At 38.9% G+C, this 19,072-nt stretch overlaps 1 protein-coding gene across 1 annotated transcript in view; it reads left to right on the top strand.

Annotated features, from left to right (window-relative positions):
* The window catches only part of arfgef1 (ADP-ribosylation factor guanine nucleotide-exchange factor 1 (brefeldin A-inhibited)), a 146,678-nt gene that overhangs the window by 23,265 nt on the left and 104,341 nt on the right, over positions 1-19,072 (top strand). Inside the window, 1 exon segment of the mRNA XM_052022993.1 lies at positions 15,800-15,830. Within this exon segment, the coding sequence (XP_051878953.1) occupies positions 15,800-15,830 (31 nt within the window).

Here is a 19,072-nt window from a genome sequence, read left to right as displayed (position 1 = left end):
AACTGGGTGATCAGTGGGGGATGGGATTGGGTTTGAGTTTGAGTTGGAGGAACTGGGTACATCAGGAGGAGAGAGAAAAGGGACAGAAGGGGAACAGTTCACCTGAAACTGGAGAGTTCCATGTTGGGTTGTACACTACCAGGTGGAGGTGCTGGTCTTCTAATTTGTGTTTGGCCTCACCCTTGCAGTGGAGAAAACAAAGGACAAACAGGTTAGTGTGTTAATGGGGAGGGGAACTGAAATGATTTACAACCTGGAGCTCCAGATGGCCATGACAGATGGAGTGCAGGCGCTCAGCAAAGCGATCACCTAGTCTGCACTTGGTTTCACTGATGTGGAGGAGGCTGTGTCAAGAGCACCGAATGCAATAAACAAAGTTGGAGGAGGTACATGTGAATCTCTGCTTCACCTGGAAGGGCTATTTCAGTTCCTGAATGGTGGTGAGGGTGGTCGTGCAGGGACAGGTGTTACACCTCGTTTGTAGGGGAAAGTGCCTGTGGAGGTGGAGAGAATGGGTGAGGAGGGTTAGCAAACCAGGGAATTATAGAGTTGTCCCTGTGGAAAGCAGAAAGGGATGGGGAGGGGAAGATGTGGCTGGTGGTGGGATTACGTTGTAGCTGGTGGAAATGTTGAAGAATGATGCACTAGTGGGGTGAAAGGCAAGAACCAAGGGAGCTCTATCCTTGCTCTCGGGGGAGGTGGGGTGAGAGCAGAAGTATGGGAAATGGAGGAGATGTGGGTGAGGGCTTCATGAACCACAGTGGAGGGGAAACACCATTTCCTGAAAAAGAGAACATCTTGGACATCCTGGAGTGGATGGCCTCCTCGAGAATAGATGTGGAGGAGACACAGAATCTGAGAGAAAGGAATGGAGTCCTTACAGGAGAAAAGGTAAAGGAGGTGTAGTCTAGGTGGCTGTGGAAGTTGGTGGGTTTGCAGTAAATGTCAGCGGAGTTGTTGAAATTGACATTCTCCTTGAGTCTAAGTTGTTGGGGTACCATTCCACAATTGCTACTGGGGATACAGCATTGTTGAAGGATTGTTCTATTGGACTGCTGGGATATGGTTATAGGTATTAATGCAGTATGGTTTACGTGAGGTAATGTTCAGTTGGAGTATGGTTCTGCTGGAACACAGTGGAGGTACAATTGTGGGTTGTCATAAGAAAGAACGCTACATTTTCTTTCATGGCAAATCTTGTCTGAAGTCAGTTTGTATTTCTGATAGACATGATACTGTAGATGCTGGGATCTGGAGCAACAAACAATCTGCTGAAGGAACTAGAGTCAAGCAGCATCTGTTGGGGAAAGGAATTGTCTATGTTTCAAGTCAAAACCCTGCTTCAGGACTACTATCAAGATGGTATATTTCTATTGACCTCAGTCTTTTCCACACAAAAGTATTTTCCTTGATTTAAAAGGATCTAAAGAATGGAGATTAGAATTGTATATTCAGTTCTGTCAACCACAGTGCGGGAGAAGGGGTGGGGGAGGGTGGTGGTGTGTGGGGTGCCTCAAGACTGAGGTCGTGAAATTAAAGACTGGTCACGTGGTCTCCAGTGCGTGCCAATGACATAATAACATGCAGGATTTGTTAGTGAGGAGAATAACTGAACTCTGAGGACAAGTGGAATATTAACAGCACAGCTTGCAGCTATGCACTCTTAAAGATCGAACAGTGAGTTGGGCGATCTAGGGCATAATAATCCTGGACCATCTTTTAAGTGTTAAATAGTGAAAAACATCTAGTAGCTAATAAATTTTCTATTCATTTATTTTTAGCAAGTACCAAATAGTTGCTGATTGAGTGAGGTAATCAAGGGATGCTTTGAAATAAGTCAACAGTGAGGATAGCAAAGTGCAAATATTTAAGAGACTCTTTTTAGTTTTATAATCTAATTACAGAATGAATTGAAGTATCTCCTATGAAAATCGGTAACTACAAAGAAACTGCTTTTAAATTACATTAAATTTCCTATTCAGGGAGTCTTTTTTTTAAAAAAAGCATGACTATTTCACACAGTTTCATTTTATGAAGGGGAAATGACTGGCTATACCATTTGAATTGAGTGATGCTGATTCTGCTCTAATGTGGAAGATGAGCTATATAGAAGAGAGCTGCTTTTATACTTAAAAATTAGTTGAAACCAAGCAGCACGTAAAATTGTTGGGTTTAAAATATACCAATGATAGCTTGTTCTGAACCATCTGAAATCCCTTAATTGTGAACATTTCTATTAATTAATATGATGTGTTCACTGTTAACCAATCATGCACAAGTATAAAACAGGAAAATTTAGGTGCAATATTGTAGATTTGGAAATTGTTGAATTCATTTTGCTGCATTCTGTTGATCAAATATAGCAATCATGACCTTTTAAATAGCATAGTTGTTGATTGATTCTGATTTGCTTATTAGGTATCCTTTTGTTTTACTATTGCATCAGTAGGAAAGCACTCTTCATATGAAATTAATGCACTGATTAATTCTGGTGGCCACAATATCAATTCTTTTTAATACCCAGTTTCTTGATTCAAATTCATTTTAAGTTTGTTGTTGGTATCCTGTGATTCTAGAAAATTGTTTTTTATTTACTGAAATAATAATCTGTTTGAATGGAAGTTTGTCTTTTGGTGCTCACCTGTGCTTGGTTTCATGAGGGATTAGCAGCAACGCTAATTGCAGGGAGTAACTTTGATTGGACTATCTTTATTGTAAGCAGAAGGACATGGGAATGTCACCATTGCTTACTGTTGGCATAATGCCATTGGGCTGCAGTAACTTTGGGCTCCATGTGTACCAAGAGCATTGTTTCTTGATCTGGAATTGCCAGTGAAATTTTAAGGTCAAAAAAGATGACTGAGAATGTCAGTTATCTTCCAATATTACAAATTTAAAAGATAATACTGCAATTTTCAGAGTAAAGTTTAACATGCAGAGCACTGCAATGTAAGAAAAAGACTGGCAACTCCATTTGGCATTACATACAGCAACTGGGGATGACCTCTGAATCAGATTATTCCAGTTACATTTACAAAGGAACATAAGCATTTCAAGTTTATAAGAAGTTTGTTTAGCAGAGAGCAAATTCAAAATATTCCTTTGCTCAAAGTCATTGCACTTAACAAATTCATGAACACTTACTAAACCAGATTCCATGTTGTCTCAAAGACCAACCACATCAGTTTTGCTTCTTTTATGTCTCCCTTAAAGAACCAAGTCCAATGATAAGTTAGGATTCCTTGGCCTCACATTTGTAGTATTTTGCTTTTGGATAACTTGAGACCATGGCTTCTGCACATGAATCTTAATATAAGTAAAGTGAGAAAATAAAATGATTAAAATCAGAATCAAAACAAAAGCTACGTGCTTACTCATTGGCCATGGATGATATGGTGAATTAGTAGTCGTGTTTGTCCAGTGATTTGTTTCCTTAACTTGTGTCAGAACATGGCAATCACTCACAGGAACTTGTCCAGATGAAGCAGCTCGACCCGAAACATTGACTGTCCATTTCCCTCCATAGATGCTGCCTGACCCACTGAGTTCCTCCAGCCTTTTAGTGCATTGCTCCAGATACCAGCATCTGCAGTCTCTTCTATCTCCATTCACAGAAGTTTGCCCACATCATGGACTTGGGTGTCATCTCTAAGAGCAGACCTGTCAGAGTACTGGGATTTGTAAAAGTGCTTTGTTTTGACAACAGCTTGGATATCTATAATGCTTTAGTGTAGAAAATATTTCATAATCTTTCCCAGAGATGTAAATCAGAGAGATGCATTGAGAAGATGTATAAGACTTTTTGGAGCTGTGATTAAAAAGCTTGGTCAAATAGCTTTTATTCAAGCTTGTAATGTGCTGCTCTTTGTAATGGAGGAAAAGGAGATGCAGAGAGAGGGGTAGGGAGATCTGGACGTAATTTCAGAGTTTGGGGTCTAGGTTGCTGAAGATACAACCATTAGTTATGGGAATTTTAAATATTGCTAACTATTCTGTTCTGATAATGCACAACCGCTTCAACTTGCATCCTTGACCACATCATCTTCAAAGACATGCTGTTCTGTGGTGACATTATTAACAGTTTTTTATTGCACGATTATTATGTCAACTTTATTCTAGATTCATCCCATAAACCAAAGACCACTTTCTATGCTGTCAACATCAAGTCACAGTTGTTGCTATTTCATGACATACTGTCTGCTCCCTCATTATCAGTTCTATGTCACTCCCCAATTATTTAGCACAGGCACTCAAATCACATTAAATCTCTATTTAGAAGTTTGTCCTCCGGCTGGATGCACTAATTGTGCAGCGTAGTGTGTTTGTGTTAGACCTGTTTTCCCAAATATAGTTCCATTGGACCTGAATTTTGGAAAGTGAATTGTTACCAATTAAATACAGCACACAATAAAGCACACCAGACAATGACTTTACCCGAAAACTGTATTTTATTAATCACAATTGATTGAAACAACTTGAAGATTCACCAGATAGTTTCAATCACTTAACTCTTTTGTTTCACAACTCTTTTAGTTACTTTTAGTTTCTCAATACAAGAGGGCATGGCTTTAAAGTAATGGGTGGGAAGTTCAAGGGAGATATCAGAGGAAGGTTTTTTACTCAGAGAGTGGTTGGAGCATGGAATGCGCTGCCTGGGGTGGTGGTGGAGGCGGGTACATTGGTGAAATTCAAGAGATTAGTAGATAGGCGTATGGAGGAATTTAAGATAGAGGGATATGTGGGAGGAAGGGGTTAGATAGTCTTAGGTGAGGTTTAAAGGTCGGCACAACGTTGTGGGCCGAAGGGCCTGTATTGTGCTGTACAACAATTATGTTATGTTATGTTTGCACAACTCTTTAGTTTACTTTCACAGCTTCCAAAACTCACTACCTGTATTCAGATATTACACATGTTTGATTTAACCTGGCCAGGGTTTGATCTTGGCAAGTTCTTCTCTCATTCAGGGTCTTCTTCAGTGGTTGATCTCCAGAGTCACTGTTGCTGGATATCTTGTAAGGCAACTTTTATACAGTTCTTCATGTACCTCCCAAACATTGCTTAGTTCTTTATTGCCTTTACACAGCCCATATTCCAATCCTTTTCCATATGAGCACCTTTCCTTAACTTCAAATTGCTGCCGTTGCCATCCTGCAGTTATTTTGACCATTTTGGTTCCTAAATTACCAGATAATTCATTTGAGATTTGTAATCTATCAAATAGTACTTTTCCCACAAGACGTCAGGTCCCAAACACCCCTGCTGGTTCTGTCTTCTGGATAGCTCAGTGGGATATTTACAGTGGGATTGTCAACAGGGCTGTAAAGTCATCTCAGCTATGTTCTCCATTGAGACTGACCAGGTTTCGATTGCATGAACTTCCTTCCCTGTGCCCCTTTGTTCTGTGGTTTCCAATATCTCTTCCAAGGCAACAGAGTATCCTCCCCAAGCCTGATGGGATACTTGACATCACTCTGGCTGTTACAGATTGTAGTGAGTCTATATACAGCTATTTGGGTAATTTTTCATTTACTGTGCACTGCCCACCTTTGCTCTATTTCCACTGTTCAACTCCAAAGTGCTTATACTATGCACATTGGTAATACTAATTATGTAAGTTTATAGATGTGGCATTACCTTAAGTAAGTAAGGTCACCCACATACTCCAGAATCAAAGCTATTTACCCAGAGAGATTGGTAATAAATACCATCTAGATTATGTTTCCCTCATCCCAAGAGTAAATTGATAATTTGTTGTTGTTCTCTCTTACTCTGTGCTGCATTAAACAGTTGTTGACTGAAATCCACATTGCTAATGGGAGATGCCACACACAAGAAATGTTTATGCTTTAAAGTTTGTTACATTGTGATTAGTATAAATATTAAACATTTTATAATTTGCATGTTTTAAACCAATAACTACTTTCTTGCAAGTAAGTAGCTTTAACTGTGGTGGATTATGAAGCCTGCTTTTGATTCTGTGATGCAAGACCTCATGAGCATCTAATTCTTCCTTTATTTGAAAATAGTATTCCATTTCTACTTCGTGTGGAGTAACCAGATTTTAGTTAGTATACAATTGTTATTTGCAATGAACACCAACTGGAAATGCCTCTTTTGTACTGAGATGGAAGTCTAAATAAATGCAACTAAAATTATTGGTGTTGATCGGCCCCAACACTTAAGAGAATCTGATGATTACAACTGTGTAAAATAAACAAAAACTGTCAGTAACCATTGTGACTTTTTGGTTTTATTTTGAAGAGTATGAAGTAGTTTGCTATGTTGGGTATATTTTCAGGATGCCTGAGAATGAGGCAAACAACACCTGGTTTTTAAAAGTGTTTTGCTGAGTCACTGCTAGAGATGGGTCTCAATCTGTTCAGGAACGCTGAATTGCTGTTCATGAACAGTAATAATTTGGAATTTTGGAGGTGAATCACCAGGTCAGCAGTAGAAGAACTGAGGTAAATCTGCATCAATAACATGATTAATATCCTGTAGTTCTAGTTTTTCAAAGGTGGACTGGGCATTTTACCTCTGTAATGTATATGTATGAGCTAGGAGGTTGGGGGAGGTGTGGAATAGAGGTGAAAGAACATGTAAGCCTATCTCGATTGTCCCTAATGTCTGTAGGCTGTCTCCAATTTTATCTGCTCACAGTTTCTGTTACTACATGTACATTACCGCCACAAAAAATTCTGTTAGGTTTTTTTTGATACAATTTATTCTTTGCAAGTCCTTGGCTCTTTAGCATTGTATAATTGTCCAAGTAGGAAGGGAAAAATTCGGATCCTTTCGTGGTCATTTTAATCAGATATCTCAGTATGCATCACGTTCTTAGTTTGTTGCCTTTTATATTGTCAACAGAAAGTCCAAATTTTACCCACGCAAGCAGGGGAAAAAAGAGTCTTACTCTTCATTTGATAACTTTCTAGATGTCACCACTTACGGGTTGTACCTTTTTTTTTTAAGTGCTTGTTTTTTTTATTTTAGATAATTATTAGTTCCAAATATTACAAGAACATAGTGCCTTCCTGGTGATTTTTATTGATTCTAATCAGAGTTGAAAACTCCATGTCATCTAGCATCATACTGGTAATTCACTGCAGTTAGTGTTCAACTCTGGTTGGCAGTGGAATCCGGTTATTTTTGTGTCATGGATTCTTTACGCTTACCAATACTCTTGATGCTTGAATCACGAATCCAGAACTTGGTGGCAATTGGATACCTTCTACATATAAGTTCTGATGCAGTTCATGACTAGTTTTGTTTTCCTCTGGCTCCTACCCAAGCAAATTTATTTCAGAATCTTTCTCTTTTTGGATTTGTTCAATTCTGCCTGAGAAGACATCCTAAAGAAATCATCTGGTGCCCTCTCAACGAATTCTGGATTACTGATAAGCTTCTTGCACGGTGCTGCACCATTAGAAATGAATCGCGGAGTACAGGCTTCATGTCTGTCTGGGGTAGGACTGCCATCAGGATAGCTGAAATGACCTCCCGTGGCAGGTAGTATGGTCAACACTTCACTGTTAGATATCCCAGGCTGGGTGAGCAGGAGCACACCAGGACCATCACGTCAGAGCACCACGAGTTATTGATTAAGAAGCAGACACCTCTGCCTCTAACTTTGCCCAAGAACGCTGTACAGTCCATTTGATGGATTGAGAAGCCTTCGGGTTGCGTGGCATAGTCAGGTGAAGCAGGTGTAAGCCACGTTTTGGTGAGACATAGCACACAGCAGTCCCTCAGTTCTCTTTGGTAGGTCAGTCATGCCCTTAGTCCATATCTTCAAATGTATTCCATTTCTTGGTCTGCCTCTTGATTTGCCATTTGAAGAGCTCAATTACATTGCATGGGAATTATTCCAGCATCTGCAGCCCTTTGTTATCTCCTAGCTTCTGTCACTATTTCCACTGTTCCCTCCTCCATCTGCCTATTACCCCTCCTCACTTCGTTCCATCTATCGCTTGCCAGCTCTTGCTCCACCCTTCCCCTCTCCTCTTTATACTGGCTATCATCCCTCTATCTTTCGGTCCAGATGAGGGGTCTTGACTCAAAATATGGACTGTTGATTTCCCTTCATGGATGCTACCGACCTGCTGTGTTCCTCCAGCATCTTGTTTGTTGCTCCAAATTCCAGCATCTGCAGTCTCTCGTGTCTCCTCTCTGGATTTTAATCAATTCTCACAACCTTGTCTACCTGCACTTGCCTTAGGTCAATGTGGAAGGAGAACATGCTGACTGCCTGCACCCAAAGTCTTCAAATCATTTGTAATAGTGTAAGAAAATATATCAAATATAAGTCATAAATGTATTAAAACAGTGAGAAATAATTAAAACATCAAAGCAAGAAACTGAATTAACCTTGCTTGTCTCTTCACCTCTTTAAAGTTGCAGAGCTATGAATCTTCATTCAAATTTATAGGCTCTCCAATCTTGTACCAAATCAGACCAGCACAGGGAAGGCAGATTCCTTTGTGTCAATCAGGCTTTGCTACTGGGCTCCACAGAGTGTGCAATGACATCATCATTTTCCACTCGGCACATCCTGGACATTGGGCAGACTTGCATAAGTCTGTGAGTGGTTGAATCCTTTTGGTTTTTTCAGAGCTATCAGCCACAGCCATCTTAATTTAGTTTATAATTTTAATTGTGAAATATCATAAAAACAGTGTACTGTGTTGAAGAGCTGTTGTTTCCATAAATTTGGGACTTTGCTTTCTCAGGCCACACAGACATATCAAGTGTGCTCTTGCTCCTGGGACAGCATTATCCCAAAGAGGCTCAAAGGTGGGTGCCATATTGACCAATAAGTCTTGACTCCCTGTTCTCTATTGCTTAAATCAAAATGTCAAAGAGGTTGGCTACATTGTCTGAGATGTATGCTTTCATATTGGAATTCAGTAACCCCAGTTATTTCTTGTACTACTTGGAAAGTATACGATTTAGATTCTATGCTGCATACAAATGTGAGGCTTTTGTATTATTGTGGGAAAAATTTTCATGAAACTATGCTGAAACTGAATATATAACAAGCTATTTCCATTTTGCGCATATCACAGTTGAGGAGTTGAGCACTATTTAATTGATTTCAACTTCCTAGATACATAGGGTGTGTTAGGGATTTTAGGGATCACAAGAAAATGCAATGGCAAAGCCCAGTGTTAGATTCACAGACGCAGTATTTTTTAAAATTGATGACAGTACAGCACAGGTTAGCATAATGTGTTAAGATTTGGTGAGAGTTGGGGGCGAGACAAGGGGGTATGCAAACACAGCAACAAGCCATCATTTGGTACACAGCCTTGGATTTTCAAGCAAAAGCTAAGACACCACTTGGTTAGGACAGAGGGATTTATTTTGGCTTTTAGGTCCCAGAACAGAGCCCATGAAATAGAGAGAATGGAGTTGTTCTTTCAGGCTAATAATAAAATAGAAGTGGAGGACTCATGACCACAGTGCTTTGGACATGTACACTTTTAATTGAACATTTTCATGTCTATTCAGGTGTGTGCCAAGTAAAACTGAGGGCACAGTGGAGAAAAAGGCTCCAAGCTCTTTAGCCAGTTATGTACCTTGTCTGCTGTTCAAGGCTTGGATGAAAATCATTAAAGATGCAGTGGAGACTTATCATATTTGTTCAGGCTTTGACAGCAACTCAGCATCTGGATGACTAGTTTGTAAGATGTATGCCAACAGTTTCTTCAAGATTCTTGTCTGGGAAGGAAAGGGTTTAAAGTCAACATTAAGCCAATCAAGCTAGGAGCCAAACCCATGCCTGCAGATCGTGTTCAATTCTGTACTCAAAAATGCTAGTGGAAGAGGACCTGAGCAAACTAGAAATAAAATGACAAAAGGCTACCTTTAGTGAAAGGGTTTCTCCATTAAGTGGCCCCAAAAGTGGATTACATAATTTCTGTGATAGTTATAAAGTTTTATGATCAATCAGGCTTTAGAGGACAAAAGGACCCCTCTCCCAAACTAGATTCTTCCATGCAACTGATTTTGGTCACAAGAAGCCAACATTTCCTGACAATAAGTACACAAAGGCCAGCATAGGTTTTTAAAAAAAACAAGCTATCTTACGGAGTCAAGTTCGGTTCAAAGGTATTTCTGGCCACAATGAATTAGGTATTGTAGTGGATTGACAGGTGTCTTTGCAAATGAGACAATCTTTCAAATGTGACTGCCACAGTGCAAGAAAATCTCATGATACTGAACATTTTCTGCAGAGTTTGCAAGCACAGTACTTGTATGAGTACATAAATGTGCCTTTATTCAGAAATAAGTGGTCTACTTAGGTATCACAGTAGGTGGATAATGTTTATAGCCACAAGGAGAAATCAAGACTGCATGAAGACAGACTCCTGCAAATGTTTTCAAATTACTTACTTTTTTAGGTAAAATACAGTACTCTGGAAAGTTCTTGCCTGATTTCAGGTATGCAGCTACAGCTTCTTCATTATCTATTGAAAGATATTAAGTAGATCTGTATCAAGGATCAGCAAATCATCTTAGAAGTCTGCAAGAGGTATCTCGGCAGTGGCACATTGCTTGAGCATTATGACCTCAGAACAGGCAAATTGGCATGTAATTCCATAACATGGTGATTAGCCAATTAATGTGGTAGAAAGACCCATCTCTCTGTGCCTTGAGACAACTGAATAGGAACAAAACAAATTACTCAGACATTGAGACTCTGGCTATAATCTTCAGGGTCAAAAATTTTAACTGGTTCTTGCTGGGCAAACCATTTGTCTTAGTCGCAGATCATAAGTTACTTTTGGCCATTTTCAGGCCAAAATCAACCAAAGCATCGGTGACTGTTTCCAGAATGCTGTGCTCAAAATTTTTATTGACTATACATTGTGTAGATCCTCTAAACAGCAGCAGATAAGTTATTGTCAATGTCACATGAGGTGTCTGGCATAGGCTTAAAGCTCAGAATTCAACATTCATCTCGTTGAAGAGTTTCCAGTTGTAACAACAAATATTGCCATTGCAGCATGTAAAGACACAATTCAAGCAGATGTGCAGATTGTATTTTACACAGCTGGGTGATATGATCATTGTAGAATTACTGCCATTTTTCAATAGGAGATTTCAGTTTTCATTGAATTGAGGATGTTTGTGGTGCTATTGAATTGTTATCCCCACTGTTATGAGGCAAAGTATCTTGAAGAATTTCACTTTGGCCACAGCAGAATTACGAAAGCAAAGGCTGTAACCAGAGGTTTTGTGTACTGACTTTAAGTAGGCCTTTGTTTGGAAGAATTAGCAGTTTGACTGCATTGTTTATCAGAACTGTGTGCCTATATCCCTGAAGTGTGTGCCTAATCCAGTTCTGGAAATGGCCAACAGGATTTCAATAAGTACACATTGGTTGATTGATTGATTAACATAGCAAATAAGATGAAAGAACTTCAGTGTTGATAGATTCTCAATCTAAATGACTCTAAATCAGACCAGTGGAAAGCTACATGATGACTCATAGAATCTTGGGTGAGTTCTGACTGATATATTCACCATCCATGGCATATCAGAACATTTGGTATCTGGTTATGGGTCACATTTTATGTCAAATGATTTTGAATATTTGAGTATTCGGCATACTCTCCAGCTTACCATTTCGCATGGTATCACATACAACCACTGATTGAGTGGTGAGAGTGCTGAAAGAAGCTCTTTTTAAAAAAAAATCCAAGTAATAGTTGGTTCAATGAGGTAGATTTTGGACTGGACTCTGGTTTGCCCAAATTCAGAGGAAATTGTTGAAAGAAAACAGTTAAGGCAGACACATGTTGGAGTGTTTCTCCAGAGCTTCAGACATACTTCAAGTGAATGCCACTTCAAATACTCCTGTAAAAGAAAGGACAGAAATCGAAAAAATTGAAGATTTGGCAAGGGTGAAGTCATGAATACACTGACAATCTTTCAAGAAGTATGATCAATATTAGGAAGTGAGAACTTGTGTTCTTTCATATTTTTTATTTTGAATAAAGTTTATTTTTGGAATTAAAAATATAGTCAATGTGCAATGCAACAATATCTGTTCAAGCCTCTGCATTTCAGGGGTTAAGTTTGGACCTACTAGCAGTGAATAAGCAGCAAACATCATGTTCAGGTTTCTGTTTGAATTGACAAAGAAATTACTGCATGTGATATTCAAAGAACTCTGTAACTCCAATAAATTCTAGAGGTAGAGACCAGGTTTTTGTTGCAGTCATGTTTGTGTATTGTACTTGATTGTTTAGTGAATTGCTTAAAATGGCTTTTGCTGCAGATTTAATAGGATTAAAACCCGATCTAGAGAGTTTAGTTCAGTGATAGCCAAAGCTAACTTAATTGGAATGTTCATTACTATAACAAAAGTTCACGAATAATGCTGTTCTATGCAATTAGACAAGCATGAAGCAAAGTTTTTAGTGGGCTCATTAATGAGTTTGGGGAAAAAGAGCTCTCTTCATGGGTTAACTAGATACCATCATTTAGATTAAACAAAATACCAAGTAATTTTACGTAGAAGAACTTACTCTCCTTGATGGAATTCACAGATACTACAATGAAAGCAATTAGTTTTAATTATTAACCAAAGCTCTTGCAAGTGAATTCTTTGTATTATTGTCCACTGATAACATTACCATAGATGTGCTGAACTCATGAATAATAAACAAACACCTTCGAGTTTAGGCGATAATTAGGCCACTGGATTGTGTGCTGCAAAGATGATGAGTTTTGATTCTTTACTGTCCCAAGTTGTTTAGCTTTCTTCATTTGATTAATCAGTACATTGTAGACCTTTCTGCTTTTATTCACAAATTTAAGAAACCTTTGTCATTTTCTAGTATTTTTTTCAAAGGTGTAAAATGTATATAATGAAAGCTGGGTGTCATTTCAGGGGTACAATTCCCATTTCTTTCTTAAATGTTATCACCTACCAGTGATTTGCACAAAATAAACTGCTGTTTAAGGCAATATTTGTGCAAGATCCAGGTAGTGGTTGCAAATGTTACTGAAAGGTCCAGCATTACATGCATGCTGTAATTGTGTTTGTGTGTGTGTAAAAAAAAAATTGAGAACTGCCTTCAGAGCTGTTTTGTTCTTTTCAAAGGATCTGCAGTTTTCACCAATAGGCTCAATACCAAAATTACTATAATGGTGTGAATTTTAGATAATAACCCATTAATCTCACAAAGGAACATCTAGAAAAGATAGAGCAAGTGCTGTCAGGCAAAAGTGAGTTTTTAAATTACATTGCAGGTGACAATTACTGCTGAACAGCATCTCTCGATGTCTGTACACTTGTCTGTTTTTTTATTTTCTAGTTTTCTCTTTCTCTTAATTTATTTTCTCACTCTAACTTTCTAATGTCCTTGCTTATGTGACACAATTATTTCTACCTCAGCCTCAGTTTTTTTTCTAATCATTTTCCTGCAACATCATTTTCAGAATTCTTTCTTGCAGCACCTACTTTTTATTTATCTCTTTCCACACTGCAACTTTTCTCTTGTTTAGCTTCTTGCTCTTTTGTACTTTGTACCTACCTTTGCTTCTTCTAACACTGGGGTTGGAGCCTTCATCATGATAATGTGGGCACTTCCAAATTACATGAGATCTAAACAGGCTTCCTGTAAATTGTACTAATTTATAATAGAATCTTTATTTGTTTAAGTTGTGACACAGTACTGGGTTTGGGAATATGAGGAGTCAATTGCTTAGGATTGTTAAGAGATAAGAAGAAATTTCTTTGTAGTTCTCTGTTCAAGACGGTTGTTGGGAGTTCAGTTGCTGAGTACATTCAAGGTAGAAATATGGATAGGTTCAGATATTAAGGAATTTGAGTATGAAGTTAGGGCAGGAAAGTGTCACTGATGTAGATCAGTCTTGATCGTATTGAATTGGTGGTGTAGGTGCAAGGGGCCCACCCCTAATTTTTGCACATGTTCTATAGCTACTGGGCTGTTGTCTTTGTAAATTTCTAACTTAAAATTTGGCAGTTTGCTTTTGTAGAGTTAAAACATTGAAAGACACAATACATCTCAAAATACATTGACTGCTGTCAGGTTTTGTCAATGCCTGTAACTGTTGTAAGAGGAAATGTGACATAAGGATGCAGAGGGGCTTCAGTGGGATATGGTGAGCTAAGTGGAGAACAGTGTAGAAAATTTTGAGGTTATCAACTGGTAGAAAAAACATGCTGGGTATTTTTTAAATTTACATAGAAACGTAGAAAAACTACAGCACAATTCAGGCCCTTTGGCCCACAAAGCTATGCCGAACATGTCCCTACCCTGGAAATTACTAGGCTTACCCATAGCCCTCTATTTTGCTCAGCTCCATGTATCTATCTAACAGTCTCTTGAATGACCCTATCGTATCCGCCTCCACCACTGTTCCCGGCAGCCCATTCCACGCACTCACCACTCTCTGAGTAAAAAAAACTTACCCCTGACATCTCCTCTATATCTACTCCCCAGCACCTTAAACCCATGTCCTCTTGTGGCCACCATTTCAGCCCTGGGGAAAAGCCTCTGACTATCTTACATTGAGAGATTGGGAAGTGGTGATAATTAAAGGGATCTGGCTGTCCTTGTGTACAAATTATTGAAAGCTAGCATGGAGGTGCAGAAGGCATTTAAGAAGGCAAATCGTATGTTTCTTGCTAGAGGATTTGAGTGCAAGAGGAAAGGTGCCTGATTGCATTGGTAATCCTTGGATTCAATACCTCTCCAAAGAAAGTACGGAAGGTTTCTCGTTGGCCATAGTGAATTATTGGTTGAAAATATTTTCTGAATTAGACCGGAGTACTTTGTACACTTTTGGCTCCTAATCAATTGAAAAGGGCATTGCTGTGGAGAGAGTGCTGCAAAGATTTGCCAAAATGGTTCTTGGGATGGAGGGTTTATCAAATGATCCGAGACAGAATAGCTTTGGCTTCTATTTTTGGAAGAATGAGAGGTGACTGCATTGAAATGTATGAATATTTTAGAGGCTGGTCATGGTAGGTGCAGGCAGGATGTTTTCCATGGCCAAGAAATAACATCTTCTGAATTAGCAGCAGGAATGGGCCACTTGGCCCCTTGAGCCTGCTCCACATTTCAATAACACCATGATTGATCTTATTATAATCTTGAATCCACATTCGCATCTTCTCCTGAAGATATTTAGCCATCTATCCTTAAGAACCTACAACCAGGGATCACAACCTCCAAAATAAGTTATAGACCATGTGTGAAAATGAATAGTTTATCATGTCGCCAGTATGTCTTCCTGTGGCCTTTGTCTTTTTACACTGCTTTGATGCTTATTTTATTCATGGTCTATTCATGATAGATTGTTGCTAGTGACAGTGTTGTCTGTCTGCCTATTCACCCATCTCTTCCACTGCACTCCCTAAAATTTTTCTGAGTGTCCATGCAACGTAGCCCATATTTTGCCAGCTTATTGTCAGCAAAATACATTACCCAATTGTGGGATATAAAGGAGATTTCTGATGGAGAAAAAATCATTGCTGTCTGCCTGATTTGCTGAGTATTTGCAGTAGTCTGTGCTCTTATTTCAGATTTTCAGTATCATCAAAACCTTGTTTCAGACTGTTAACTTATAAAATAGTTGAGGCAGAGGGACCATTGCATCTTTGAAGGGAAAATTGCAAAATATTTGGCTTGGATTATTGGGAAGAGCATAGAATATTAGTTTTTGATCAAATTTCTCCAGTTGTTTGACATGTTGGTTGCTAAATTGAGGCTGTAAAATATTGATATTAACTGAATTTGTATTTTTTTTTCTTTGACAGAGGAAATAAAATCAGAAACAGAAAAACAAAGGTAAGCTTTTGTCCCTTTTTACTATTTGAGTGTCCATTGAATTGATTAATTGATTCCAGATTATCATCCTTTTTTAAAAAAACCTTTTAAGCTTAATCATTACAGTTAGCTGTTTTCTTTAAATTCATAGAGTGAGGCTTATGTAGGATGTAGTATGTTTTTACTTTTGTGTGATTTGCTACCATTAATAATGAAAAATTGGTTTATCACTTGCTATTTTCTAGATAAACAGTTGGTAAAGACTGGAACCTAGGCTTTCCAGAAAAGATTTAAATGGGTTTGCATGTCAAGTTTTTGATAAATGCTCAGTTCTCCTGGGAGTATACAATAACATTCTGTTAGATTTCCTAATTACCATATGTACACTCGCCTTTTGCAAATCATGCATTAGATCCCTCTACACCTCAAGCTCTGCTGTCTCTCACCATTTAGATAAAATACTTCTATAATTTTCCTGACAAAATGGATAACTTCACATTTTCATACTTAAAATTGCCCACTCATTTTCCTATCTATATCCCTTTGTAGCTCATCCTCTTCACAACTTGCCTTCCTACCTACCTTTATGTCAGCAGCAAGTTTAGCAAGCATATCTTTGTTGGCTTTATCCAAATATTTAGTTATGCCAAGGTTGTTGTGCGCTTTAGTATGACACTGTAGGTTCGTTCTTGGTATAGAATCCAGTGGTGTCAGTGCAACCAGGATTCACTGGATTGAATCAGGAGACAAGGTTATAGCCCTGTGAGGAGAGATTCTATAAGGTTGGGCTACACAAATTTATAAAAATGAGGAATGATGTCATTGAGACAGACAAGCTTCTGAGGGGAAATGATACAACAGATTCTGAGAGGCTTTGACCCCTAAATGAACTCAGAACTTGAGGAAATAGTCAAGATAAGGGGCCAGCCATTTAGAACTCTGAGAAATTTTTTTGATAGTGAATTATAGTGATAGTGAATTCCAGAGATTTATCATTGCTCTGTCATATGTAAATATACACATACACAACTGAAGTTATTAGATTTTGAAGACATCAAGGCAATAAAAGAATATGGTGATTGGACAGGAAATAGTGACACTGTCCTTGTAAATTTCTGCCCCCAAATTCATTAATGTCCTTTCAGATTTTTGCCCCAACCACAATACAGAGATCAATAATCAATAGCATAAGTGGCATTCTGTGATGGTTGCAATGTTCCTCCATATTTTCTGAACAGTCATTGATGTGCTTATCCATATCATTTTCCTTCAGTACCTCCTCTTCATTGTCCAACTCGGTTTAAGTGCCCATTCTACATTTTCACTTAAATTGTCCAACTGAGCTGCTTCATCATTAGTTTGGCAATCTCCACCTCCATAACATTGCCCTACCCTACATTGCAAATTATCTGCTGAATGTTTGGGATCAATTTCAGATTCTGCAGTATTACACCTCACCTCCAATAAGATTCCAGCTGGTATGGAATTAATCCACAGGACAAACAGGAAACTGTTCAAGCTTTATCACCACCTCTCCAGAACCAAGATCACCCACCCCACCTTATTCATCAACTTACTTTACTTGGAAGGTACTTGCATGTGTGCAGTTTGATGGATGATCTTCAAGTCGGCACTAATTCTTTCACTGAAGCATACTTGAAGATGCTCCTTATTTTAAACACCCAGGGAGAAAGGTCTTCTACCAACCTGCCTCTACCACTCCACCATTCTCTCTCCTGCCATCCAACAATGAAGATTCATGACAAGACCTTGGAAAACATGAACCACTTCCCATATTGTGAGTGGCATCTCAGTAATGACATATATCATTGGTGAAATCCACCAGCACCTCCATTGTATCAGTACAGACTTTGACCATGGCTGACTGAAGAAGAATGAAGTCCAAATCTTCAAACCCAGCACTAAGTTTATGATGTACAATGCAGCAGTGGCCACAGTCCTTCTGTATATTTTGAAGATATGGACATGTAGGCACCACAAAGCACTGTAGAAGTCCCACCAAAGTTGCTTTACAAAACTCTTCAAAATCATTGGCAAAGATGGTCTGTGCGAGGAACCTGGAATTGACTTGCCTAACATTCCCAACAACTGAGGCCCTAATCGTGCTTGAGAAGCTCCAGTGGGTTGACCACATTATCTGCCACTGGGATTCTTCTCTGGCCTTTGTCATTTTAAGGGATTTTCAGGAGGTCACAGAGAACACTTGAAGGATGTTCCCAGTCTCCTTGGGGAAAAATTTAACATCCTCTCTGAACTGGGGAAGGCCTGGCCTGTGAGTGCTCAAGATGGGGAAGGAGCATCTGAGAAGATGCTGAGCATACTGAAGGTCATGGAGCACGTAGAAGTCAAATACAAACATAGAAGGAGAGCACAACATCACAAACAACCTTGACCTGTTAAGCACCATCTGCCCCACAAGTGGGAGATCCAGCAAAGGCTTCTTCGGTCCATAGAATGGAGTGGAAATTTGTCATCCTCAACTTTTAATGGACTGCACAGGAAAATGAATAACAAATAAAGCATAGGAGGCTGCAAATAACCTGGTTCAATCTGAGTCAGCAGCCATGAAGGGGGTGGAATTACTGGCAAGAACAGAGTTTATGGATGGGCTTGGGCAATGTTATTCATCTTTTTATTTAAAGAGGGGAAATTTAACTTATCCAAGACTGGGTGTTGGTCAAACAGTCTGGCAACACATAGTGGAAGACTGAAGAGAAGTTAAAGCTGGCTATTGTATATATGAAAAGTGACATCTCCAAATTTGACTTTTCTATTGCTCTGCTGACTGACCGATCATTTCATTCAAAACTCCATCCATATTCTGTCATTCAGTCAACTTCCCGGCATTTGCCCATGGTGTTGGTTGCTTGGCCCAGTGATGCTTCAAAATAAGGTTTTTAGAATACTTAAATTTCATCTGGTTTCCCCCTCTAACTGTGTAATCCCCTTGGTTGACTGTTCTTTAAATTTGTCACCTTGCGTACTCATTGTTTGCCACGCCACCAACAATTCAAGTCCTGTATCCCACATTTTCCTCCATAAATCTCTCTGCCCTTTCACCCCTCTTTGGGTTCCTCTTAGGACCCAGCTATTTGAGTAAGTTTTTAGTTGACCTAGTCGTCCCTGCTTGAGCTTTTGTCTCTAAAGAACTGTGATATTTTTCTACATTAAAGGAACTACATAATGCAATATATCATAATATTAATAAGTGAAATTTAGAGAATTCTACATTGGAAGAGGGA

Source organism: Pristis pectinata, chromosome 9 (genome assembly GCF_009764475.1).
Source record: "Pristis pectinata isolate sPriPec2 chromosome 9, sPriPec2.1.pri, whole genome shotgun sequence".
Taxonomy (NCBI): Eukaryota; Metazoa; Chordata; class Chondrichthyes; order Rhinopristiformes; family Pristidae; genus Pristis; species Pristis pectinata.
The sequence above is the reverse complement of the archived record's forward strand: the minus strand, read 5'-3'. Positions and strand labels throughout refer to the sequence as shown.